The 27,279-nt window shown below is 40.6% G+C and overlaps 1 protein-coding gene and 1 long non-coding RNA gene across 6 annotated transcripts in view; one reads left to right on the plus strand and one right to left on the minus strand.

Annotated features, from left to right (window-relative positions):
• The first annotated feature begins 640 nt into the window (after positions 1-640).
• The window catches only part of LOC105419430 (matrix-remodeling-associated protein 5-like), a 42,382-nt gene continuing 15,743 nt past the window's right edge, over positions 641-27,279 (plus strand). For 4 of the 5 annotated variants that reach the window (XM_029846941.1, XM_029846939.1, XM_029846940.1 and 1 more), the window contains exons 1-8: positions 641-770; positions 949-1,269; positions 1,398-1,652; positions 10,225-10,545; positions 10,672-10,926; positions 13,022-13,342; positions 13,475-13,729; positions 22,296-22,640. In XM_029846941.1, coding sequence (XP_029702801.1) covers positions 722-770; positions 949-1,269; positions 1,398-1,652; positions 10,225-10,545; positions 10,672-10,926; positions 13,022-13,342; positions 13,475-13,729; positions 22,296-22,640 — 2,122 coding nt within the window. In that variant the 5' untranslated portion in view covers positions 641-721. Of the gene's footprint in view, positions 771-948; positions 1,270-1,397; positions 1,653-9,663; positions 9,846-10,224; positions 10,546-10,671; positions 10,927-13,021; positions 13,343-13,474; positions 13,730-22,295; positions 22,641-27,279 lie in introns of those variants that run through there. The other variant, XM_029846943.1, reaches the window with a different exon arrangement.
• LOC115252301 (uncharacterized) lies at positions 6,174-9,794 on the minus strand. Its single transcript, XR_003890709.1, has 3 exons — positions 9,716-9,794; positions 8,136-9,624; positions 6,174-6,895 (listed from the first exon to the last, which is right to left on the minus strand). It is a non-coding gene; the product is annotated as an uncharacterized lncRNA (long non-coding RNA).

Genomic DNA, 27,279 nt, shown 5'->3' on the forward strand with positions numbered 1-27,279 from the left:
AGTGAGTTTGAACAATTTGTCTTCCATAATTCAGTCAGCGAATCTTGATAGTCTAACTTCTGTTGAACCATACACATGTTAGCCTCATCCCTTAGCTGTTCGATGTCAGCGTTGCTATTTCTAGGACCCAGCTCTGCTTTCCTGGACTGAGTTAAGTGATGCACCTCTTCGTCCATGGCTTCCTGTCATTTTGGCCTCCCCTTTTCCACATGCTAATTTCTCATCCATTATGCCTGCTTGACCAGACTTGGCTTAGATATTGTTGCTTACCAGGCTGCATTTCTTTTCTGTTGTCGGCTCATAACTCAATAATCTTTGCATAACGTGAGCCTTCCCCGTTATCCACTGAAGCAGTCCGCCGGCCCACCAGCTTCTTCATTTTTTTTTTCTGGTTGATGTGTGTTCTTAAAACAACCCAAAAAATGTGAGCTCCTTTTGGACCTTGTGCCACCAGTTTAATCAGATCTATATAGCACCTACATTTATCTCAGTCTATGACCTTCATTTGTCCTTCAAAGTTTAGTTCAGCACAACTTTGAACTTTGGCTTTGTCAACATCCAAATAAACCATTTCTCAGCTCCGTCACCACTTCCCCTTAACATGTTCATCATCATTGCAACAACACCAAACTTATTTTTTATTTCCTCTTCTGCCTGAAGATCATTCAGGCTGATTGCTGCAGAAAAACAGATCTGTTCATAGTTTATCCAAAGAGAAAAGATGGAAGCTGTAGTTGTTCTGCTGCTGATGGTACTCAGAATTTCTAACGGTGAGCTGTTGGATTTTTATGACACAGTTTTGCTCTGAATTCAGATCCATATAATTTCTGGAGATGTGTATAATGTTTGCATGTTTAGCATTTGTTTGTGGTTTATTGTGTTGACATGTGCATTAGAAATATGTAGGATAGAACCTGTTTAGGATTTGGTCATTTGTGTGTTGTGCAGGTGTAGAAACCTCCTGTGATGGACGACAGGATAAAACTCAGTGTTATGGAGCTCTGGGAGGAACTCTGGTCCTGCAGTTGATGGACAAAGTCCCAGAGATACTGACATTCAAATGGGGGAACTCAACAGGAACGATTCTGAATCGGATTAGAAACGGGTCTGTGACGAATACATTATCAAACAGGTCAGAGTTTATTTCCCATAATGGAACACTGAGGATGAACAGCCTGAACAGAACTGATGGTGGTGAATATAAACTTGAAATATTTAAAGAGGATGGAGTGAGAACAGCAGTACGGACTCTACAGTTGAACATCCAAGGTACGTTTGACTGAGAGCTTTGATTAAATCTTCCTGTCATATTCTAACTCTTATATAACACAGGATTCATGTTCTGCTGTGTAGAGAGCTGATCATTTTCTGTTCTAATCAAAGTTCATGTGTTTCAGCTCCTGTGTCGACTGTCCGGCTGACGTCTGAGTGTCTGTCCCAGGGAGAGAAGAGGATGTCCTGCTCCTCTGTTGGAGACAGTCCTCAGTACAGCTGGACTCTGGATGGAGACACACTGACAGATGATCAGGTCCTCTCTGGGAATAATGAGACTAATGAGATCATTCTGAAACAAACAGTGTCAGGACGGCTGGTGTGTTTAGTCAGGAATCACGTCAGTGAAGCCTCAGTAACAGAGATGATTTCAACCTGTGGTGAGTGACAACATGATGGAAACATCTTCAATAATGTGACAACTAGTGTTTCTCTTCTCTTGCTTGACTGCTTTTTTCCCTTTCCGGGTCACGGGGAGGGTGCTGGAGCCTATGCCAGCTACATGTGGGTGAATACAGGATACACTCCTAAATGAGTTGCCAGCACATCACATGGCCCAATGTCAGCATTTGGGGGTTTTGGTACCTTGCACAAGGGTGCTTGGGCGGTTCTCCGAATGTGTTGTGACACCTCTGTCTACGACAAGAAGGCCTTCCATTTTTAGTCTGCATCTTGAACCGAGAACCCTCTACTTCTCAGCCCAATCAGTCCCCGACAGACTGAACGACCACCACCACAAGACAGCTGGTGTCAAGAAGTTAATTCAGTTGTGAATCATGATTGAATGAATATATTTTACAAAACTAAATAATAATGACTCTGTGCATATAGTAGATGTTATTTTATAAAGTCACATTAGGATCATAGTTGATGGATTATTTCTGTTGTCTTGTGTTCTTAGAAATATTAATAATTGACAATGAGCAGGATTTTCAAATTTTTGTGTGTCTTCCAGTTGTAGAAACCTTCTGTAATGGCCGTCAGAATAAAACTCAGTGTTATGGAGGTCTGGAAAGAACTCTGGTGCTCCAGTTGATGGACAAAGTCCCAGAGATACTGACATTCAAATGGAGGAACTCAAATGTAATAATTCTGAATCGGATTGGTAATGGGCCTGTGACGAATAAGTTATCAACCAGGTCAAAGTTTATTTCCCATAATGGAACATTGAGGATGAGCAGCCTGAGGAGAACTGATGGTGGTGAATATAAACTTGATATATTTAATGAGAATTCAGAAAGAACAGCAGTGCGGACTCAACAGTTGAACATCCAAGGTACGTTTGACCGAGAGCTTTGATTAAATCTTCCTGTCATACTCTAACTCTCATATAACACAGGATTCATGTTCTGCTGTGTAGAGAGCTGATCATTTTCTGTTCTAATCAAAGTTCATGTGTTTCAGCTCCTGTGTCGACTGTCCGGCTGATGTCTGAGTGTCTGTCCCAGGGAGAGAAGAGGATGTCCTGCTCCTCTGATGGAGACAGTCCTCAGTACAGCTGGACTCTGGATGGAGACACTCTGACAGATGATCAGCTCCTCTCTGGGAATAATGAGACTAATGAGATCATTCTGAAACAAACAGTGTCAGGACGGCTGGTGTGTTTAGTCAGGAATCACGTCAGTGAAGCCTCAGTAACAGAGGTGATTTCAACCTGTGGTGAGTAATAACATGATGGAAACATCTTCATTAATGTGACATCGATGCTTTTGTGTCAGCGGTTGAACAGTTTCTTCCCTTTAGGCTACATTTTCATTGAGTGTCAATTATCAAATGGGACCCATATAAGACAGTGGGTGTTTGCAGCTCACAAACCGGTTTGTATAAAAGTCTCAGCTCTAGGTAAGGACAACAAATGCTTGATGTTGTTCATATTTTTCCATTTCGTCAGATGGTTTTGAAGAATGTTAACATTTTGCATAATTTTTATATCCCAAACTATGTTACTATAGTTTTTATATGTACCTACGAATGAAACAAAAATCTACAATCTCAGTTTATTCATGTATTTATTATTAATTAGTTAATAAATTAATTTATGATGCTCAATCCTGTTATGATGATCACAGCTCTTATGATCACAGCTGTTACTGTGTCAGTTGTGACTCACCTGTATGAGTTCATTTTACTGAGATTTCTTTCCTGTCTCCATGTTTATCCAGATAATGTTCTCCTCACACTTTTCTTCCGCGCATTGGTGATGATTTTTATCTTCAGTGGGATTTTCATCTATTTTTCATGGAAGAAGAAGAAGATCCGTGGGACAGCTGAAGGTTCTGCCATCATCACAGGAGGGACCATGGAGACAACTCAGTTATAATGGCTGAAATGAGAAATACTCACTTTTAACTGTCTGCAAATAACATAAACATCTTCCACATTTCCCTGAGAGAGTTTATAGTGAAGGTTGTTCACAAGAAAGACCTTGAAATGCATGGAAATGCTCCTGAAGTCACATGAAATCACTTTATTTGCAATTTTGTGAGGGTGGTGGTTTAGCAGAACACTGCCTGGATGAAGGAGTGGATGCTCACGGTTAAACTTTATTTTTATGACCTGCAATAAACCTTTATTTTCTTACCTGTAAAAACAAAATAACTGGATCATAGTTTTTTTTCTCATGTTTCGAAAAATAATGTAATAATTAATGTTTGAGATCAGAATGAATTGCTGTGCAATTATGAAGCTAACAGGTTTCTGAAGCTTCCCTTACAATGTCAGACCAGTTCAGTTCAGCTTTATTTAATGTCTTTCAAAAGTGTAATTTTCATTCAAGGGTGTCTCTCGATGTGTGAACTCCCAAGCGAGCGACAGTGGCAGAAATAAACACTTTAACGGGAAGAAACCTTGAAAACGACCAGGCTCATATTTTCTTTTTAGGGAAACATGAGAAATGACTTTTTAAAATTATATTTCTGTTTTTAGATTAACCTAGAAAACCTCACTGTTGAATAGGGCCAGAGCCACACAAAGGCCCAGGCTGCCTTTTGCCCTCCACAGTATAGACTGAACCAGATCTGCTCTGTTGATGACTGAAAATGAATTTGTACCCGTTACTACGGTACTGCTCAACATCTGTACTTCAACATCAACAGGTGATATGTCCTCACTTAGTTTGTGTATTTAGGTGTCTTTTTGACGGGTTGGATATGGACCCAATAGCAGTAGACATGAGCTCAGGATCAACTGAAAAAGTCTTTATTTGATAACAGCAAACTCGGATGTGATCCGCGATTTCAGGAAACAGTCTCCTCTTCAGACCAGTGGCCCAAAAGGAGTCTCTGGTTTAGGATTAGGGGAAGGGAATGGGCTTACTCTTGGTGGAACGTCTGAGGGGAGGGGTCCACAGCTGGGCAGCAAGGCAGAGGTACCGATGAAGGGCAAGCGGCAGACAAGTCGAAGCCAGGGAAGCAGACTTTAACTGGAGACACGGAGGCAGAGTGCGTGGTCAGAGACAGAAAGCAGGGAGGTTTTGAGGGGAACAGGCGAGGCAGGCAGAACAAAGACAGGCAGGGTCGGTATCAGTAGTGATGGGCAAATGATACCGAGGCTTCGGAGCTTGTGTCACTCTTCCCGAAGCGGAGTGATTCGAAACACTGTGTCTGAACTTGTATCAAAACACCAGTGTCACGCTGTTTCGCTTCGTTGGGTTGTGAGGAGATAGCGATTTGGAGAGTGAGAGTTAGCGTATTTTGGAATGTTTCATGGCGAGTACCACGAATAAGCGACGTTCTAGAGTTTGGGATCATTTTGATATCATAGAACCAAATAAGGTATAATGTAGTTCATAGCATTCATTTTATGTTCCCATAATTGAATTGTATTTTTAATTTTTAAATGGGTCTCAAAATTACAATTGCTTGTAGGTGCGGTGCTTGCAATGCACACAAGAGTTGTCTTTCAGCAACAACACATCATCTATGCTGAGACACTTGCGTGCTCGGCATGACGACAATCATGACCCTGCCAACACAGGAAATCCTGACAGTAAGATAAATATATACGTGTATATACTGTGTGTATATATACTGTATATATATATATGTATGCGTGTGTCTCTTTAATGGAGATGTTGTGTATCATATTCATATAGCAACCATTCTCCCACAGTGTCCAGAAAACAAAAGCTGGATGAGGCCTTGGTGGACATGATCGTTAAAGATGGTCAGCCTTTTTCTATCGTTGAGGATGAAGGGTTCCAAAATTTAATTAAAATCCTGGACCCATCATACTCCACTCCAAGCTGCAAAGCTGTAAAGGCAATGGTGGAGGCAAGGTACACTGTAGCCAAAGAGAAGGCCTTGGCAGAAATTAAGCAGACTTCAGCTGTTGGTTTGACTGCTGACATGTGGACATCAGTCAACATGGATGCGTACCTTGGTGTCACTTGCCATCATGTGTCAGACAGCCTAGATCTGGCTACTGTGCTTTTAGGTGTGCAGTATTTTCCTTTGGCCCACACTGCAGCTAGTATTTCAGGTGCAATTGCAAATTTGATGACAGAGTGGGGAATCACTGGAAAAAGTCTGTGGGATGGTTACTGATGGGGCTCACAATATTGTGGCAAGTGTAACTCATAAATGTTAGACATATTTATTGCTTTGCCCACATGCTAAATCTCGTTGTCAAAAAATCACACTGTCAGATGTCTGAGCTGGAGAACATGCGCAGTAGGGCCCGCAAAATGGTGGCACACTTCAAGTCCAGTTCCAAAGCAAAAGAAAAGTTGTGTTCTATTCAAGCTAATATGGGCATGCCCCAAAAAAGCTTGTTCAAGAGGTTGAAACCAGATGGAACAGCACTTATCCATAGGTTTTATGAGCAGAGAGAACCTTTAGGGGGCAGCCCTGGCATCACTTAGCACTGACTTGGTGCCTTTCACTGCTGATGGCTACGCAGCAATCAACCATTGCCTGACAGTTTTAAGGCCATTCTATCAGGCAACTGTTGAGCTTTCTGAGGAAAGAGTGTCGGGTCAAAGGAAATTCCTTTAGTCAAAATGCTGAGACATGTCATTTCTGCCGAGTGTGCCCAAATGGCTCCTTGTATTGGTGCCACGCTTGCCAACCATTTGAAAAATAATTTAAGTGAAAAATTCAGTGACATGGAAAAGGTGAACTCCCTGTCTCTGGCAACCATCTTGGATCCACGATTTAAACAGGCTGGCTTTACGAATCAAAGCAATGCTCAGGCTGCTGTGGAAAGGCTGACACGAGAGTGTGCCAGTCTCATTGATGCGTCGGCAGAAGATGTGCCACCGGAGACTGCAACATCTGCCAGTGCTAGTGAACAAAATCACAACTTGTGGGCTTTATTGGACAACTATGTAGAGTCTCAGCACTGCACCAGCAGCGCATCTGCCAGCACTGCAGTGGAGATCCAGAGGTATGCATGTTGATTACTGTTGAAACATCAGTCATGTCTGTGTCATAGATACTTGAAAGAACAAATTCCGACAAGAGCCGAGGATCCCTTGAAGTACTGGGTGGCACGAAAGACTTTATATCAGACGCTGTGCAAACTTGCATGCAAGTATCTGTGCATCCCAGCATCATCTGTTCCCTGTGAAAGGATGTTTTCCAAAGCTGGGGAGTTGGTCGCCAGAAGAGGAGCAGACTGAAGCCTGCAACAGTAGAGAAAATGATATTTCTCAATAAAAACCTGTGAGGACGAATAACTTTTCTGCTTCTGTGAATAATCATTCCAAATCAAACATGACAAACCATTATTTTTAAAGGTTTTCCTTAAAAACACTTCACACAAACAAAAACAATGTTTCTGAATTGAGCATGATCATTTGCAAAGTAGGAAGGATCTCTAATCCTGTTGGGGACTTTTAGTACAGTTTTTAAATGAATCTCAACGTGCTCAACAAACCCTTAAACACTGAACCCTTAATATAATTTGCATTTATTCTTTGGGTTAATCTTGAATGTGTTTTAGAGTAAGGCGAGAGTATCTGCATATTTTATTGTAATGACAATATAATCATTATTTGGTATGAATGAACAAAACAACTGGGTGACCACACAATGAACTTTAATGGTGTCATGGGATTGAAATGAAGCCAGTGCTTCAGTCGTGTTCTTTAGTGGTTGCTATGGCTCCAGATGTCACCATCACTGAAGTCTTGAGGCTTTGAATCTTTTTCGACACAATTGTTAGGAAAGCCTCAGTGCTTCATGAGGCTTCACTTGTCCACCACTACCTAAGCCATGATGCTGGATAACCTTTTGTCATTATTAGATGCACCTGTCAAGTTCAAGCTCACCAAACCAACTTTGTGTGTCCAATTATCTTGTGATGATTAGTTACAGGCCATCAAAATGACATGGGTTCCCACATTTCTGCACAGCCTATTTCTTACATTTGATTTAATTTCATACAATTGCATACTATGAATACTTCAAATCTGTGTTTGGAAATCAAGCTAACACTTTGCTCTTATGGGCAAATGAAGGACATGCCACCAAGATAATTTTGTGTGAAGTCAGAGTCCATTATTACACAACCTCAGAGGGGGTGCCCAAACTTTCTCACACCACTGTTTAACACAGAGGGTGGTTGCAGCTAATAACGCTTTTGTATTAAAGTCTTGGCTTCAGGTAAGGACAGGAAATTACAAATTACATGAAAAATGAAATTTGATATGTTCAAATGTACTAAGTTCATACACTTATCTAATTTTCTAACATACTTTTTAAGTTTTTCAGATTTAAACTGTCATTTTTTGTCACCTGTAAAAGCTTCCATTCCCCAAAAAATAATAATAACCAAAAAATAGTCTTAAAAAGGCATGTCTGCTCTCATTTTGCCATTTATTTTTAGGGAAAAAAATGCAATTCTAATATAAAGGAACTTACCACATTTTCCCTTCATGTTGAACTGTCAGCTACAGTGTGAATTCGCTTGAGTCATCTCTAAGGTGCTGAGAATCGAAGCCAAAAAAGGGAAAAAGACATTGGAGGAGAAAATTGTTTACACCTGCTGAGATCCAGTTCAGTTCAACTGAAGTTGTAGTGTCTGTTTCAGTCGAGGGTTTCTCGAGCTGCCTGAGACACCCAGAGCCTGACCCATGAGCAAGAAACAGTGGCAAGAAAAATTCCACTTTAAAAGGAGGATAGCTGGAACGGGCCAGGCTCATATTTCTTTTATTATTGAAGGAGACGAGTTACGCAAAACTCACTTTTCAGTGCTTTAACATATATAATTGTACACATATTTGCAGTGTGTTCGCAATGTTGAGCTCAGACCACTATCAGTGTTTAATTCCATCATCTTTTAGGAGGCTGTTACACAATGAACGATTCTAATGGTGTCTCTATCATCCAAACAAAACTGTCTAATGGGATCGGAGGTTTTGTGTTGGTTTTTTTAAGAAATGAAACTCTGGAAACTGACTTCTGTCTGTCTTCTCCCCGCCCCCTGCCTGCTCCATTTTCAAGGTCACATAAGTGGGAGGAAATCTGTTCTGACATTGCTAATCTGGACCCTCTGCTGAAGGAGATTAAATGGGGGTCAATTATAATAAGCATATATATATGGTCAAGACTAAATAAACAAACACATTCATGAATGGAAAATAAACAGTTGCAATGACACGACAAACAACCAGGCCATCTTGGCTGACTTTTTCTCTCCAGAGTATAAACTGCTGCAATCCTGATTCAGATTTGGTGACTGAAAACGAAATTTTTCCTGCTGCCACTGTACTTCTAAATATCTGGTGACATGTCCTCACTCACTGTGTGTACTTATGTGTAGGATCGTTTTTAATATATTCGCACATTACATCTTTTAATGTGTAGATCTGGACACACACAGGTGCAGTTCTGTTTGGAACATTTGTGTGTGTCTGTTCATTTGTTCACACAAATGTTCTTGACAATTCCTTATTGACTTTGGGGTTTGCCTCTGCTGTTCACCCCTCACTGATCACGTGCTGTAAATTTCTGCTGACGTTGGTGCCTTTATTCAGAAATAAGATGTATTTAAATTACTTTATCGTACTTAGAAAATTATTTTTTCAATGATTAAATAATAATAATCCTGATAATAGTAGTCATGTTAGCTTACTGGTGCCAAGCAAACGCAGTCCTGGCTCGTAATCCCTGAGCAGCAGATCTGAGCCTGATTTGAGGTACAGAAGAGACCTCTTGGTCCATATTTTAGCTGAGCTCTGGTACCAAGAACAACAATAATGTGAAACAACTCTGGTCTCAGATGTTTGTCTCAAATCCTGTTTCAACCTGAAGAAGAAATCCTTTCTTCTTCTCTCCTGAGTCCATCAGAAGACTGTTGTCCTTTTTGGTTCTGACTAAAGAAGAAGTGAATGTGACATCACTTCCTTATCTATAGCACGAATTCAAGAAGAGATAAAAGCAGAAGTCAGTCAAATTTCTCAGTCTGGTCACATCATCAGGAGAAGTTACAGGACGCTCACGCTCCGTTGTTCATGCTGCATTTCCGGTCGTTCTCTGGGGACCTGCTGAGTGGATCAACTGAGACCAAACACTGCAGAGGCATGAAGGCTGTGATGGGACTATTGCTGATGTTGGTCAGAGTCTCTCTGGGTGAGCCGTTAAACAGACGACCAGTCTGATCAGATGTCAGCAGGCTGAGGGACGTTTAGAGAATATTTTACTCATAGGAACCATTTAAATAAATAGATGTGCTACTCAACATGAGCCATTGAAAGAAACCTTGAATAAAACAAATATCTTAAATTATAATTTGATGGTCAGACTAAAACAAACATTTGATTATGTGATCCATGGGTTTGATTTCTAATTAAAGTTTGTAGCACATTCATGATGCTTTGTTGAGCCTCTCTTGTTGAACTCATTATATTTTAATCCCAAAATCTGTGGACACGTTTAAAACACGTGATGTTGATGGTCTCAGCTAGGTGTTTATTTATTGCTGTGATTTGGTCATTTGTGTGTTGTGCAGGTGTAGAAACCTCCTGTGATGGCCGGCAGGATAAAACTCAGTGTTATGGAGCTCTGGGAGGAACTCTGGTCCTGCAGTTGATGGACAAAGTCCCAGAGATACTGACATTCAAATGGTGGAACTCAAAAGGAATGATTCTGATTCAGATTAGAAACAGGCCTGTGATGAATAGATTATCAACCCGGTTAGAGTTTATTTCCCATAATGGAACATTGAGGATAAACAGCCTGAGGAGAACTGATGGTGGAGAATATAAACTTGAAATATTTAATGAGGATGGAGAGAGAACAGCAGTACGGACTCAACAGTTGAACATCCAAGGTACGTTTGACCGAGAGCTTTGATTAAATCTTCCTGTCATGTTCTAACTCTCATATAACACAGGATTCATGTTCTGCTGTAGAGAGCTGATCATTTTCTGTTCTAATCAAAGTTCATGTGTTTCAGCTCCTGTGTCGACTGTCCGGCTGACGTCTGAGTGTCTGTCCCAGGGAGAGAAGAGGATGTCCTGCTCCTCTGATGGAGACAGTCCTCAGTACAGCTGGACTCTGGATGGAGACACACTGACAGATGATCAGCTCCTCTCTGGGAATAATGAGACTAATGAGATCATTCTGAACCAAACAGTCTCAGGACGGCTGGTGTGTTTAGTCAGGAATCACGTCAGTGAAGCCTCAGTAACAGAGATGATTTCGACCTGTGGTGAGTGACAACATGATGGAAACATCTTCATTAATGTGACATCAATGCTTTTGTGTAAGTGGTTGAACCGTTTCTTCCCTTTAGGCTACATTTTCATTGAGTGTCAATTATCAAATGGGACAAACATAACACAGTGGGTGTTTGCAGCAAATAACACACTGTGTATTAAACCAACAACCACAACCTCAGACAATGTTGTTAAGGACTATTGCTGATGTTGGTCAGAGTCTCTCTGGGTGAGCCGTTAAACAGACGACCAGTCTGATCAGATGTCAGCAGGCCGAGGGAAGTTTAGAGAATATTTTACTCATAGGAACCATTTAAATAAATAGATGTGCTACTCAACAAATATCTTAAGTTATAATTTGATGGTCAGACTAAAACAAACATTTGATTATGTGATCCATGTGTAGCACTTTTTAGTCAGCTACAGTTACCCTGGATGAGATAGGTTCGACTACTGGAGCAGTGAATGAATTAAATGTAATAATAATAATAATAATAACCACAGACCAGAAAATAAGTTTAAATTGCCGGCATATTAATTGAATGAAACAGACAGAAAAAACATCAAATATGCAGTTGACATACAATTGACAGGCTTTTGATATTGCTTTAAAAAAAAAAAATGAAACATTCTTCCCTTTTTTTCAAGTTTGTAGGTTTCAATCCCTTTTTTTTTTTATGTTTCAACCATTTCTCACACTTTGTTGTTTATACCAACAAACCAGTTACACTTGGAACAATACCCTTAAAGTACTCACAAGGATGAATAACCAAAAATACCATAGTAAAATTTAAACTCAAAATAATTCAGCAAAAGACTGAACAATTTGTTTTCCAAAAATAAATGCCCCTTTTTTATTGAAACGAAAAGATCCTTTTATTGCCCTGAACCTTTAATTTAGAGTCTATGGGAGTCTTCTGCACTTTTGCAGAGAGATGTGGGCAAATCCTACCAGTTCTGATGAAAACGTGCAATTTCCAGCAGGGGGGCTTTGCTTCTGCGTGATGCACGGTTTCTGGGTCATCGTGGTCTTCATGGGTGGCTCGCCATCTTGTATTACGCACGTGGAATCCAACTCTCCGACTGTTTCTGGTCCACTCTTAAAAAGGCCTACCATAATAACCAAATAAAATACATATAAACTCAAATAATACATATGGTAGCTTTAAAATTAATTAAAAGTCCATTCCAGTTCCAGTTAAACACTTGAAAAAGTAGTGCACTCGCCGTCTCAGCGGCAAAAAAATTAAAAATAAATACCATCCACAGGCTCATGCTCCCCCTCAGCATCTTCCCCACCGGGTATATTCACCATTTTAACATAAAACAACATAAACCCGCCACATTAGTTTTGCATCTTCACGAAATGACTGATAAATCATGAGAAAACATTTCTTACATGAAACGAAATAAACTTTTACACTCACCAAGTCCCGTTTGGTATCAAAAATAACTTCACCAAATCACGGACATGTTGGAAAAAACAAAGATACCTCCTCGGAGCACGAAAACAACTCCAGTTCAACTCATTTTTTCACTCTCTTTTCTCCTCTTTTTTTTAAAATCCCAATCAGCGGCTCTGTGAAGAACGTTTGCTCATCTCCAATTCAGGTGCAGTGGAAAAGCCGAAACAACCCGATTGGCTGTGGCTAGTCACCTGGTCAACGTCAGCACAGCCCTTCAAAATAAGAGTCTAAACACAAATTTCAAGTCGCTTCAAACAAAATGGAAACACAATGAATTTACAACCTTTTAACTTTTACCTAGACACCGTATCATGAAACATACAATTTTAATGATTTTTAACCATCTTAATCCATTTGTCTATCACTTACAATGTATTTCTTATTAGCTGTTTTTTTTATTAACATGCTTTTATTGTATGAGGCTTTGTAAACCAGGGTTACACATGGGTTTGATTTCTAATTAAAGTTTGTAGCACATTCATGATGCTTTGTTGAGCCTCTCTTGTTGAACTCAATATAGTTTAATCCCAAAATCTGTGGACACGTTTAAAACACGTGATGTTGATGGTCTCAGCTAGTTGTTTATTTATTGCTGTGATTTGGTCATTTGTGTGTTGTGCAGGTGTAGAAACCTCCTGTGATGGCCGGCAGAATAAAACTCAGTGTTATGCAGCTCTGGGAGGAACTCTGGTCCTGCAGTTGATGGACAAAGTCCCAGAGATACTGACATTCAGATGGAGGAACTCAAAAGGAATTATTCTGAATCGGATTGGTAATGGGCCTGTGACGAATAAGTTATCAAACAGGTCAGAGTTTATTTCCCATAATGGAACATTGAGGATGAACAGCCTGAACAGAACTGATGGTGGTGAATATAAACTTGAAATATTTAATGAGGATGGAGTGAGAACAGCAGTTCGGACTCAACAGTTGAACATCCAAGGTATGTTTGACTGAGAGCTTTGATTAAATCTTCCTGTCATACTCTAACTCTCATATAACACAGGATTCATGTTCTGCTGTAGAGAGCTGATCATTTTCTGTTCTAATCAAAGTTCATGTGTGTCTCTTTCAGCTCCTGTGTCGACTGTCCGGCTGACGTCTGAGTGTCTGTCCCAGGGAGAGAAGAGGATGTCCTGCTCCTCTGATGGAGACAGTCCTCAGTACAGCTGGACTCTGGATGGAAACACACTGACAGATGATCAGCTCCTCTCTGTTAATAATGAGACTAATGAGATCATTCTGAAACAAACAGTGTCAGGACGGCTGGTGTGTTTAGTCAGGAATCACGTCAGTGAAGCCTCAGTAACAGAGATGATTTCAACCTGTGGTGAGTGACAACATGATGGAAACATCTTCATTAATGTGACATCGATGCTTTTGTGTCAGTGGTTGAACAGTTTCTTCCCTTTAGGCTACATTTTCATTGAGTGCCAATTATCAAATGGGACAAACATAACACAGTGGGTGTTTGTAGCAGATAACACATTGTGTATTAAATCAATAACCACAACAACAACAACAACAACCTCAGTCAATATTGGTACAGACAGTGACATCACAGTGTCTTGACTCTACCGGCAGCTTACTTGACTAAATATACTGTATTTCTGTGTGTATTTCCTATGATCTATGCCTATTCTCTCCTCTCCTCTTCTCTCCTCTCCTCTCCTCTCCTCTCCTCTCCTCTCCTCTCCTCTCCTCTCCTCTCCTCTCCTACCTATTCTCTCCTCTCCTACCTATTCTCTCCTCTCCTCTCCTCTCCTCTCCTCTCCTCTCCTCTCCTCTCCTCTCCTCTCCTCCCCCTTCTCCTCTCTCTCTACCCAGGACCCCATCAGCAGGAGGGTCCCCCTACATGAGCCTGGTCCTGCTCAGGGTTTCTTCCTGTTAAAGGGGAGTTTTTCCTTGCCACTGTTGCTTGTTTGGGGTCAGGCTCTGGGATTCTGGAAAGCGCCTGGAAACAATTTTGATTGTAAAAGACGCTGTGTTTTTGTCTTATATATTAATTTAGTTTATATCTTCCAAATGTAATGAGTACAACTTTTTTTCAGATTACCTGTCATGATGTTATGATGATCACAGCTGTTACAATGATCAATCCTGTTATGATGATCAATCCTGTTATGATGATCACAGCTCTTATGATCACAGCTGTTACTGTGTCAGTTGTGACTCACCTGTATGAGTTCATTTTACTGATATTTCTTTCCTGTCTCCATCCATTATCCAGATAATGTTCTCCTCACACTTTTCTTCCGTGCATTGGTGATGATTTTTATCTTCAGTGGGATTTTCATCTATTTTTCATGGAAGAAGAAGAAGATCCGTGGGACAGCTGAAGGTTCTGCCATCATCACAGGAGGGACCATGGAGACAACTCAGTTATAATGGCTGAAATGAGAAATACTCACTTTTAACTGTCTGCAAATAACATAAACATCTTCCACATTTCCCTGAGAGAGTTTATAGTGAAGGTTGTTCACAAGAAAGACCTTGAAACGCATGGAAATGCTCCTGAAGTCACATGAAATCACTTTATTTGCAATTTTGGGAGGGTGGTGGTTTAGCAGAACACTGCCTGGATGAAGGAGTGGATGCTCAGGGTTAAACTTTATTTTTATGACCTGCAATAAACCTTTATTTTCTTACCTGCAAAAACAAAATAACTGTATCATAGTTTTTTTTCTCATGTTTCGAAAAATAATGTAATAATTAATGTTTGAGATCAGAATGAATTGCTGTGCAATTATGAAGCTAACAGGTTTCTGAAGCTTCCCTTACAATGTCAGACCAGTTCAATTCAGCTTTATTTAATGTCTTTCAAAAGTGTAATTTTCATTCAAGGGTGTCTCTCGATGTGTGAACTCCCAAGCGAGCGACAGTGGCAGAAATAAACACTTTAACGGGAAGAAACCTTGAAAACGACCAGGCTCATATTTTCTTTTTAGGGAAACATGAGATATGACTTTTTAAAATTATATTTCTGTTTTTAGATTAACCTAGAAAACCTCACTGTTGAATAGGGCCAGAGCCACACAAAGGCCCAGGCTGCCTTTTGCCCTCCACAGTATAGACTGAACCAGATCTGCTCTGTTGATGACTGAAAATGAATTTGTACCCGTTACTACGGTACTGCTCAACATCTGTACTTCAACATCAACAGGTGATATGTCCTCACTTAGTTTGTGTATTTAGGTGTCTTTTTGACGGGTTGGATATGGACCCAATAGCAGTAGACATGAGCTCAGGATCAACTGAAAAAGTCTTTATTTGATAACATCAAACTCGGATGTGATCCGCGATTTCAGGAAACAGTCTCCTCTTCAGACCAGTGGCCCAAAAGGAGTCTCTGGTTTAGGATTAGGGGAAGGGAATGGGCTTACTCTTGGTGGAACGTCTGAGGGGAGGGGTCCACAGCTGGGCAGCAAGGCAGAGGTACCGATGAAGGGCAAGCGGCAGACAAGTCGAAGCCAGGGAAGCAGACTTTAACTGGAGACACGGAGGCAGAGTGCGTGGTCAGAGACAGAAAGCAGGGAGGTTTTGAGGGGAACAGGCGAGGCAGGCAGAACAAAGACAGGCAGGGTCGGTATCAGTAGTGATGGGCAAATGATACCGAGGCTTCGGAGCTTGTGTCACTCTTCCCGAAGCGGAGTGATTCGAAACACTGTGTCTGAACTTGTATCAAAACACCAGTGTCACGCTGTTTCGCGCTTCATTGTTTCAAAATGTTTTGAAGCCTTTCATTGGCTCAGTCTTTCAGTGTGTGTCATTGGCTCATGGAGTTTGCAGTTTGAGATGCATTATTATGCTTCAAAATCGTTGGGTTGTGAGGAGATAGCGATTTGGAGAGTGAGAGTTAGCGTATTTTAGAATGTTTCATGGCGAGTACCACGAATAAGCGACGTTCTAGAGTTTGGGATCATTTTGATCTCATAGAACCAAATAAGGTATAACGTAGTTCATAGCATTCATTTTATGTTCCCATAATTGAATTGTATTTTTAATTTTTAAATGGGTCTCAAAATTACAATTGCTTGTAGGTGCGGTGCTTGCAATGCACACAAGAGTTGTCTTTCAACAACAACACATCATCTATGCTGAGACACTTGCGTGCTCGGCATGACAACAATCATGACCCTGCCAACACAGGAAATCCTGACAGTAAGCTAAATATATACGTGTATATACTGTGTGTATATATATATAGTAGCGTGTTGGGGAGGGTCAGAGTGGGAAATTCCCAGCATGCTTTGTAGTAGTGTGTTCTGTGGGTTCAGGTTTGTGTTAACCCTGTTTTTTATTTGTTGTAAATGTTATCCTTTGTAACTTTCAATGTTAATGTTCTATTTATTGAGTTCTGGTCGTTAATGTGTTTAATTACTGTTTTAATTATTGTTTGCGCCTGGACACCATAAGCGAGATTATGTGTGTCATTGAAGACTTCCTTTTGTTCGTGTGTTTTCTGTTGAGTGTTAATTAAAGTGGCTCTTTCTGCATTTGAACAGCAGAATAAGCTGACTGAAATCTGCATCTGAGTTCTTCCGCAACCCGAGCTCGCCACAATATATATGTATGTGTGTGTCTCTTTATTGGAGATGTTGTGTATCATATTCATATAGCAACCATTCTCCCACAGTGTCCTGTCACGAATACTTGGCTCAAGGTAGCCATGACATACAAATGGGGAGACCAACGATGAGGATTTTCAACCCAACATAACATTTATTAAAGAACCCAGTGGAATATAAAACAGAAAAGTCCAAATAGTCACAAAGAGGGAAACTCCAAAATCCTGCGGCCGTGACAAGCTCCGGGCTCATCTGACGAACTCCACTGCAGCACACCAGAGAGGACGAGAGGGGGCCTCCTCGACGCTCTCCAGACAGGTTTTATACCTGGTCCCGTCAGGCAGCCAATCCCAGCAGATGGGCCACAGGTGAGCAGGTGAACATGCTGGGTCGACTGGAAACGCTTGGCACTCCCCCTGCAGGTCAGCCAGGGAATTGCTCTTCCAGCCAGCCCCGACAACAGTGAGGCACGACAGAGCCGTCACAGTCCAGAAAACAAAAGCTGGATGAGGCCTTGGTGGACATGATCGTTAAAGATGGTCAGCCTTTTTCTATCGTTGAGGATGAAGGGTTCCAAAATTTCATTAAAATCCTGGACCCATCATACGCCACTCCAAGCTGCAAAGGTGGAAGCAAGGTACGCTGTAGCCAAAGAGAAGGCCTTGGCAGAAATTAAGCAGACTTCAGCTGTTGGTTTGACTGCTGACATGTGGACATCAGTCAACATGGATGCGTACCTTGGTGTCACTTGCCATCATGTGTCAGACAGCCTAGATCTGGCTACTGTGCTTTTAAGTGTGCAGTATTTTCCTTTGGCCCACACTGCAGCTAGTATTTCAGGTGCAATTGCAAATTTGATGACAGAGTGGGGAATCACTGGAAAAAGTCTGTGGGATGGTTACTGATGGGGCTCACAATATTGTGGCAAGTGTAACTCTTTTAAATGTTAGACATATTTATTGCTTTGCCCACATGCTAAATCTCGTTGTCAAAAAATCACACTGTCAGACGTCTGAGCTGGAGAACATGCGCAGTAGGGCCCGCAAAATGGTGGCACACTTCAAGTCCAGTTCCAAAGCAAAAGAAAAGTTGTGTTCTATTCAGGCTAATATGGGCATGCCCCAAAAAAGCTTGTTCAAGAGGTTGAAACCAGATGGAACAGCACTTATGCCATGCTCCATAGGCTTTATGAGCAGAGAGAACCTTTAGGGGCAGCCCTGGCATCACTTAGCACTGACTTGGTGCCTTTCACTGCTGATGGCTACGCAGCAATCAACCATTACCTGACAGTTTTAAGGCCATTCTATCAGGCAACTGTTGCACTTTCTGAGGAAAGGGGTCAAAGGAAATTCCTTTAGCCAAAATGCTGAGACATGTCATTTCTGCCGAGTGTGCCCAAATGGCTCCTTGTACTGGTGCCACGCTTGCCAACTATTTGAAAAATAATTTAAGTGAAAAATTCAGTGACATGGAAAAGGTGAACTCCCTGTCTCTGGCAACCATCTTGGATCCACGATTTAAACAGGCTGGCTTTACGAATCGAAGCAATGCTCAGGCTGCTGTGGAAAGGCTGACACGAGAGTGTGCCAGTCTCATTGATGCGTCGGCAGAAGATGTGCCACTGGAGACTGCAACATCTGCCAGTGCTAGTGAACAAAATCACAACTTGTGGGCTTTATTGGACAACTATGTAGAGTCTCAGCACTGCACCAGCAGCGCATCTGCCAGCACTGCAGTGGAGATCCAGAGGTATGCATGTTGATTACTGTTGAAACATCAGTCATTCATTGTCTTACTTTCTGTCATAGATACTTGAAAGAGCAAATTCTGACAAGAGCCGAGGATCCCTTGAAGTACTGGGTGGCACAAAAGACTTTATATCAGACGCTGTGGAAACTTGCATGCAAGTATCTGTGCATCCCAGCATCATCTGTTCCCTGTGAAAGGATGTTTTCCAAAGCTGGGGAGTTGGTCGCCAGAAGAGGAGCAGACTGAAGCCTGCAACAGTAGAGAAAATGATATTTCTCAATAAAAACCTGTGAGGACGAATAACTTTTCTGCTTCTGTGAATAATCACTCCAAATCAAAAATGACAAACCATTATCTTTAAAGGTTTTCCTTAAGAACACTTCACACAAACAAAAACAATGTTTCTGAATTGAGCATGATCACTTGCAAAGTAGGAAGGATCTCTAATCCTGTTGGGGACTTTTAGTACAGTTTTTAAATGAATCTCAACGTGCTCAACAAACCCTTAAACACTGAACCCTTAATATAATTTGCATTTATTCTTTGGGTTAATCTTGAATGTGTTTTAGAGTAAGGGGAGAGTATCTGCATATTTTATTGTAATGACAATATAATCATTATTTGGTATGAATGAACAAAACAACTGGGTGACCACACAATGAACTTTGATGGTGTCATGGGATTGAAATGATGCCAGTGCTTCAGTCGTGTTCTTTAGTGGTTGCTATGGCTCCAGATGTCACCATCACTGAAGTCTTGAGGCTTTGAATCTTTTTTGACACAATTGTTAGGAAAGCCTCAGTGCTTCATGAGGCTTCACTTGTCCACCACTACCTAAGCCATGATGCTGGATAACCTTTTGTCATTATTAGATGCACCTGTCAAGTTCAAGCTCACCAAACCAACTTTGTGTGTCCAATTATCTTGTGATGATTAGTTACAGGCCATCAAAATGACAAGGGTTCCCACATTTTTGCACAGCCTATTTTTTACATTGTATTTAATTTCATACAATTGCATACTATGAATACTTCAAATCTGTGTTTGGAAATCAAGCTAACACTTTGCTCTTATGGGCAAATGAAGGACATGCCACCAAGATAATTTTGTGTGAAGTCAGAGTCCATTATTACACAACCTCAGAGGGGGTGCCCAAACCTTCTCACACCACTGTTTAACACAGTGGGTGGTTGCAGCTAATAACGCTTTTGTATTAAAGTCTTGGCTTCAGGTGAGGACAGGAAATTACAAATTACATGAAAAATGAAATTTGATATGTTCAAATGTACTAAGTTCATACACTTATCTCATTTTCTAACATACTTTTTAAGTTTTTCAGATTTAAACTGTCATTTTTTGTCACCTGTAAAAGCTTCCATTCTCGTTTTGAAAAATAACCAAAAAATAGTCTTAAAAAGGCATGTCTGCTCTCATTTTGTCATTTATTTTTAGGAAAAAAATGCAATTCTAATATAAAGGAACTTACCACATTTCCCCTTCATGTTGAACTGTCAGCTACAGTGTGAATTCGCTTGAGTCATCTCTAAGGTGCTGAGAATCGAAGCCAAAAAAGGGAAAAAGACATTGGAGGAGAAAATTGTTTACACCTGCTGAAATCCAGTTCAGTTCAACTGAAGTTGTAGTGTCTGTTTCAGTCGAGGGTTTCTCGAGCTGCCTGAGACACCCAGAGCCTGACCCATGAGCAAGAAACAGTGGCAAGAAAAATTCCACTTTAAAAGGAGGATAGCTGGAACGGGCCAGGCTCATATTTCTTTTATTATTGAAGGAGATGTGTTACGCAAAACTCACTTTTCAGTGCTTTAACATATATAATTGTACACATATTTGCAGTGTGTTCGCAATGTTGAGCTCAGACCACTATCAGTGTTTAATTCCATCATCTTTTAGGAGGCTGTTACACAATGAACGATTCTAATGGTGTCTCTATCATCCAAACAAAACTGTCTCATGGGGTCGGAGGTTTTGTGTTGGTTTTTTGAAGAAATGAAACTCTGGAAACCGACTGCTCTCTGTCTTCTCCCCGCCCCCTGCCTGCTCCATTTTCAAGGTCACATAAGTGGGAGGAGATCTGTTCTGACATTGCTAATCTGGACCCTCTGCTGAAGGAGATTAAATGGGGGTCAATTATAATAAACATATATATGGTCAAGACTAAATAAACAAACAAATACATTCATAAATGGAAAATGACTCTCTTAAACAGTTGCAATGACACGACAAACAACCAGGCCATCTTGGCTAACTTTTTCTCTCCAGAGTATAAACTGCTGCAATCCTGATTCAGATTTGGTGACTGAAAACGAAATTTTTCCTGCTCCCACTGTACTTCTAGATATATGGTGACATGTCCTCACTCACTGTGTGTACTTATGTCTAGGATAGTTTTTAATATATTCGCACATTACATCTTTTAATGTGTAGATCTGGACACACACAGGCACAGTTCTGTTTGGAACATTTGTTTGTTTCTGTTCTTTTGTTCACACAAATGTTCTTGACAATTCCTTATTGACTTTGGGGTTTGCCTCTTCTGTTCACCCCTCACTGATCACGTGCTGTAAATTTCTGCTGACGTTGGTGCCTTTATTCAGAAATAAGATGTATTTAAATGACTATCGTACTGAGAAAATTATTTATTCAATGATTAAATAACAATAATCCTGATAATAATAGTCATGTTAGCTTACTGGTGCCAAGCAAACGCAGTCCTGGCTCGTAATCCCTGAGCAGCAGATCTGTAGCCTGATTTGAGGTACAGAAGAGACCTCTTGGTCCATATTTTAGCTGAGCTCTGGTACCAAGAACAACAATAATGTGAAACAACTCTGGTCTTAGATGTTTGTCTCAAATCCTGTTTCAACCTGAAGAAGAAATCCTTTCTTCTTCTCTCCTGAGTCCATCAGAAGACTGTTGTCCTTTTTGGTTCTGACTAAAGAGGAAGTTAATGTGACATCACTTCCTTATCTATAGCACGAATTCAAGAAGAGATAAAAGTCAGTAAAATTTCTCAGTCTGGTCACATCATCAGGAGAAGTTACAGGACGCTCACGCTCCGTTGTTCATGCTGCATTTCTGGTCGTTCTCTGGGGACCTGCTGAGTGGATCAACTGAGACCAAACACTGCAGAGGCATGAAGGCTGTGATGGGACTATTGCTGATGTTGGTCAGAGTCTCTCTGGGTGAGCCGTTAAACAGACGACCAGTCTGATCAGATGTCAGCAGGCTGAGGGAAGTTTAGAGAACATTTTACTCAAAGGAACCATTTAAATAAATAGATGTGCTGCTCAACAGGAGCCATCGAAAGAAACCTTGAATAAAACAAATCTCTTAAGTTATAATTTGATGGTCAGACTAAAACAAACATTTGATTATGTGATCCATGGGTTTGATTTCTAATTAAAGTTTGTATCACATTCATGATGCTTTGTTGAGCCTCTCTTGTTGAACTGATTATAGTTTAATCCCAAAATCTGTGGACACGTTTAAAACACGTGATGTTGATGGTCTCAGCTGGGTGTTTATTTATTGCTGTGATTTGGTCATTTGTGTGTTGTGCAGGTGTAGAAACCTCCTGTGATGGGCGGCAGGATAAAACTCAGTGTTATGGAGCTCTGGGAGGAACTCTGGTCCTCCAGTTGATGGACAAAGTCCCAGAGATACTGACATTCACATGGTCAAACCCAAAAAAATTCATATGGTGGAACTCAAATGTAAGAATTCTGAGTCGGATTGGTAATGGGCCTGTGATGAATAGATTATCAACCAGGTCAGAGTTTATTTCCCATAATGGAACATTGAGGATGAACAGCCTGAGCAGAACTGATGGTGGTGAATATAAACTTGAAATATTTAATGAGGATGGAGAGATAACAGCAGTTCGGACTCTACAGTTGAACATCCAAGGTACGTTTGACCGAGAGCTTTGATTAAATCTTCCTGTCATACTCTAACTCTCATATAACACAGGATTCATGTTCTGCTGTGTAGAGAGCTGATCATTTTCTGTTCTAATCAAAGTTCATGTGTTTCAGCTCCTGTGTCGACTGTCCGGCTGACGTCTGAGTGTCTGTCCCAGGGAGAGAAGAGGATGTCCTGCTCCTCTGTTGGAGACAGTCCTCAGTACAGCTGGACTCTGGATGGAGACACACTGACAGATGATCAGCTCCTCTCTGGGAATAATGAGACTAATGAGATCATTCTGAAACAAACAGTGTCAGGACGGCTGGTGTGTTTAGGCAGGAATCACGTCAGTGAAGCCTCAGTAACAGAGATGATTTCAACCTGTGGTGAGTGACAACATGATGGAAACATCTTCATTAATGTGACATCGATGCTTTTGTGTCAGTGGTTGAACAGTTTCTTCCCTTTAGGCTACATTTTCATTGAGTGTCAATTATCAAATGGGACAAACATAACACAGTGGGTGTTTGTAGCAGATAACACACTGTGTATTATACCAACAACCACAACAACAACAACAACAACCTCAGACAATGTTGTTAAGGAGGGTGACATCCCAGTGTGATGGGACTATTGCTGATGTTGGTCAGAGTCTCTCTGGGTGAGCCGTTAAACAAACGACCAGTCTGATCAGATGTCAGCAGGCTGAGGGACGTTTAGAGAATATTTTACTCATAGGAACCATTTAAATAAATAGATGTGCTACTCAACAGGAGCCATCAAAAGAAACCTTGAATAAAACAAATATCTTAAGTTATAATTTGATGGTCGGACTAAAACAAACATTTGATTATGTGATCCATGGGTTTGATTTCTAATTAAAGTTTGTAGCACATTCATGATGCTTTGTTGAGCCTCTCTTGTTGAACTCATTATAGTTTAATCCCAAAATCTGTGGACACGTTTAAAACACGTGATGTTGATGGTCTCAGCTGGGTGTTTATTTATTGCTGTGATTTGGTCATTTGTGTGTTGTGCAGGTGTAGAAACCTCCTGTGATGGCCGGCAGGATAAAACTCAGTGTTATGGAGCTCTGGGAGGGACTCTGGTCCTGCAGTTGATGGACAAAGTCCCAGAGATACTGACATTCAAATGGTGGAACTCAAAAGGAATAATTCTGAGTCGGATTGGTAATGGGCCTGTGATGAATAGATTATCAACCAGGTCAGAGTTTATTTCCCATAATGGAACATTGAGGATGAACAGCCTGAGCAGAACTGATGGTGGTGAATATAAACTTGAAATATTTAATGAGGATGGAGTGAGAACAGCAGTACGGACTCTACAGTTGAACATCCAAGGTACGTTTGACCGAGAGCTTTGATTAAATCTTCCTGTCATACTCTAACTCTCATATAACACAGGATTCATGTTCTGCTGTGTAGAGAGCTGATCATTTTCTGTTCTAATCAAAGTTCATGTGTTTCAGCTCCTGTGTCGACTGTCCGGCTGACGTCTGAGTGTCTGTCCCAGGGAGAGAAGAGGATGTCCTGCTCCTCTGTTGGAGACAGTCCTCAGTACAGCTGGACTCTGGATGGAGACACACTGACAGATGATCAGCTCCTCTCTGGGAATAATGAGACTAATGAGATCATTCTGAAACAAACAGTGTCAGGACGGCTGGTGTGTTTAGGCAGGAATCACGTCAGTGAAGCCTCAGTAACAGAGATGATTTCAACCTGTGGTGAGTGACAACATGATGGAAACATCTTCATTAATGTGACATCGATGCTTTTGTGTCAGTGGTTGAACAGTTTCTTCCCTTTAGGCTACATTTTCATTGAGTGTCAATTATCAAATGGGACAAACATAACACAGTGGGTGTTTGTAGCAGATAACACACTGTGTATTATACCAACAACCACAACAACAACAACAACAACCTCAGACAATGTTGTTAAGGAGGGTGACATCCCAGTGTGATGGGACTATTGCTGATGTTGGTCAGAGTCTCTCTGGGTGAGCCGTTAAACAAACGACCAGTCTGATCAGATGTCAGCAGGCTGAGGGACGTTTAGAGAATATTTTACTCATAGGAACCATTTAAATAAATAGATGTGCTACTCAACAGGAGCCATCAAAAGAAACCTTGAATAAAACAAATATCTTAAGTTATAATTTGATGGTCGGACTAAAACAAACATTTGATTATGTGATCCATGGGTTTGATTTCTAATTAAAGTTTGTAGCACATTCATGATGCTTTGTTGAGCCTCTCTTGTTGAACTCATTATAGTTTAATCCCAAAATCTGTGGACACGTTTAAAACACGTGATGTTGATGGTCTCAGCTGGGTGTTTATTTATTGCTGTGATTTGGTCATTTGTGTGTTGTGCAGGTGTAGAAACCTCCTGTGATGGCCGGCAGGATAAAACTCAGTGTTATGGAGCTCTGGGAGGGACTCTGGTCCTGCAGTTGATGGACAAAGTCCCAGAGATACTGACATTCAAATGGTGGAACTCAAAAGGAATAATTCTGAGTCGGATTGGTAATGGGCCTGTGATGAATAGATTATCAACCAGGTCAGAGTTTATTTCCCATAATGGAACATTGAGGATGAACAGCCTGAGCAGAACTGATGGTGGTGAATATAAACTTGAAATATTTAATGAGGATGGAGAGAGAACAGCAGTACAGACTCAACAGTTTGATCTCCTCATCCTCATATTCTACTTCTAGGCTTAAAACCTTCCCCATTAAGGAAGCATACAGTTAGTAATTCTGTAGCTACAGTCATTTTCCTAGTTAGAGTAATTATCCTATTTAGATCAGGGGAATCGATTTTTTTGGCTACCATCTTGATGTCATCTAAAAAAACATAATCATCTGACACTGCTGGTTCATGGCTGCGTGTCCTATAGGTCAATGGGCCAGATTCACGAAACGTTCTTACGAACAAATTTGTTCTTAAGTCCCACTTACGAACATTTTACGAAGATTGTGGCATTCACCAATTTCTTCTTATCCTGGATTTATGCGTAGGTAAGAACAAATCCTACGAACACTCAGGAGTACTCTTACGCACATTTCAGTGCCGACATGTTGGCCTAGTTGTGTTTTCTTCTCTTGTGCAGTTCAATAAAATTCAATATTACAATGATAATTATGTCATATTTATTTATTTCCTATTTTTGGTGATTCACGGAGAATTTTCAAATTACGTAAATGTGCCAATGACTTAACATTAATCAACCACATTGGAAACCATGCCAAAACTCTCTTTTTATTTGATTTTATCTTGATTTATTTTATTAGGGGATCGAGGATATGTCCTAGCTCCCTGGTTGTTGACACCACTGACCAACACTCAGACTCCACAGGAAGTTTTATTCAATCAGATGCATGCGCGCAGTCGCTCCACCATTGAACGCACCATCGGCATTTTAAAGGGGTGCTTTTTTATGCTTTTTGCTCTGTCTTCAGGGTCCTGCTGCAGTTCCTTTTATGGGCATTAGTGGGCGGTGACTTATGCTAATCGTATGTTAATTAGACTCACATGGCACGCGCTCTCAATTTACGAACAGATGGCATTCATCAATCTAAGAACACAGCTGCGAACAATTCTGGGGCTTACGAACGCGTTGATGAATCCGACGTAGGGGTTTCTTAAGAAACTTCTTAAGAACAACTTAAGAAAGAATCTAAGAAGATTCTTAAGAACATATTGGTGAATCTGGCCCAATGGGCCTCATTAAGAAGTTTTATTATCCCTAACATCTAAACTAATTCTAACATAAAACGGAAACGTATGCAAAAAACTGAAAATTCTCTTCAGTATGTAAGATGTATGTCTACTCTCTCCTCTTCCTTCTCCTTCTTTACCCAGCTGTCCACCATGAGGAAGGTCCCTCATATGAGCTTGGTCTTGCTCAAGGTTTCTTCCTGTTCAAAGGGAATTGGTCCTTACCACGGTTGTTAGTTAGGGCTCAGGCCTATGGGCATTGTGTGGTATAAATAAAGAGGAAATGAATGGAAGATGAATTGACTTTGAACGACAGCTCCAGTGTTCATGTTGTTGAGTCCAGAACCATAAAAACTTGTCTGCACGGACACTTGAACATTCTTCAGTTTTGGGTATCTAGACCATAAACTTTGTTTTTTGCCCACTGGCAAATTTTGTGAACCTGGAGAGCTCATTCTATCAGTGCATTTGGAGTTTGAACATAAAGTTTGTGCTTCAGATGAATGAATGAAGGTTTACTAACCTTTTTTATTTAATTATGACGACTACTACTACTGCTTTCATTACTAGTCTAAAATAACCAATACTGTCTGCACCATTTAAATATGAGTTATAACAGACTTAAAGTCTTAAAAGTTGATGTGGAGCAATTAAAATTCAAAATTTATGTTCAACTAAATGCACTAAATTCTGGTCTCTAAACGTAGGCTATCTGGAATAAGTTTTAACGTTATCTTAACACAATCAAACTATGAAAGCTGTAGCCTAATGTTAATAAAATCTGGATGTCTTGCAATGACATTATTTAATGTGATTAATGAAATTTAGCAGTATGTAACCTTTTATCTGTCAAATAAAGATTACACCTGAAATAAATTTTTAAAGGTATCAAAATCATGT

The sequence above is a fragment of the Takifugu rubripes genome, chromosome 14 (genome assembly GCF_901000725.2).
Source record: "Takifugu rubripes chromosome 14, fTakRub1.2, whole genome shotgun sequence".
Taxonomy (NCBI): Eukaryota; Metazoa; Chordata; class Actinopteri; order Tetraodontiformes; family Tetraodontidae; genus Takifugu; species Takifugu rubripes.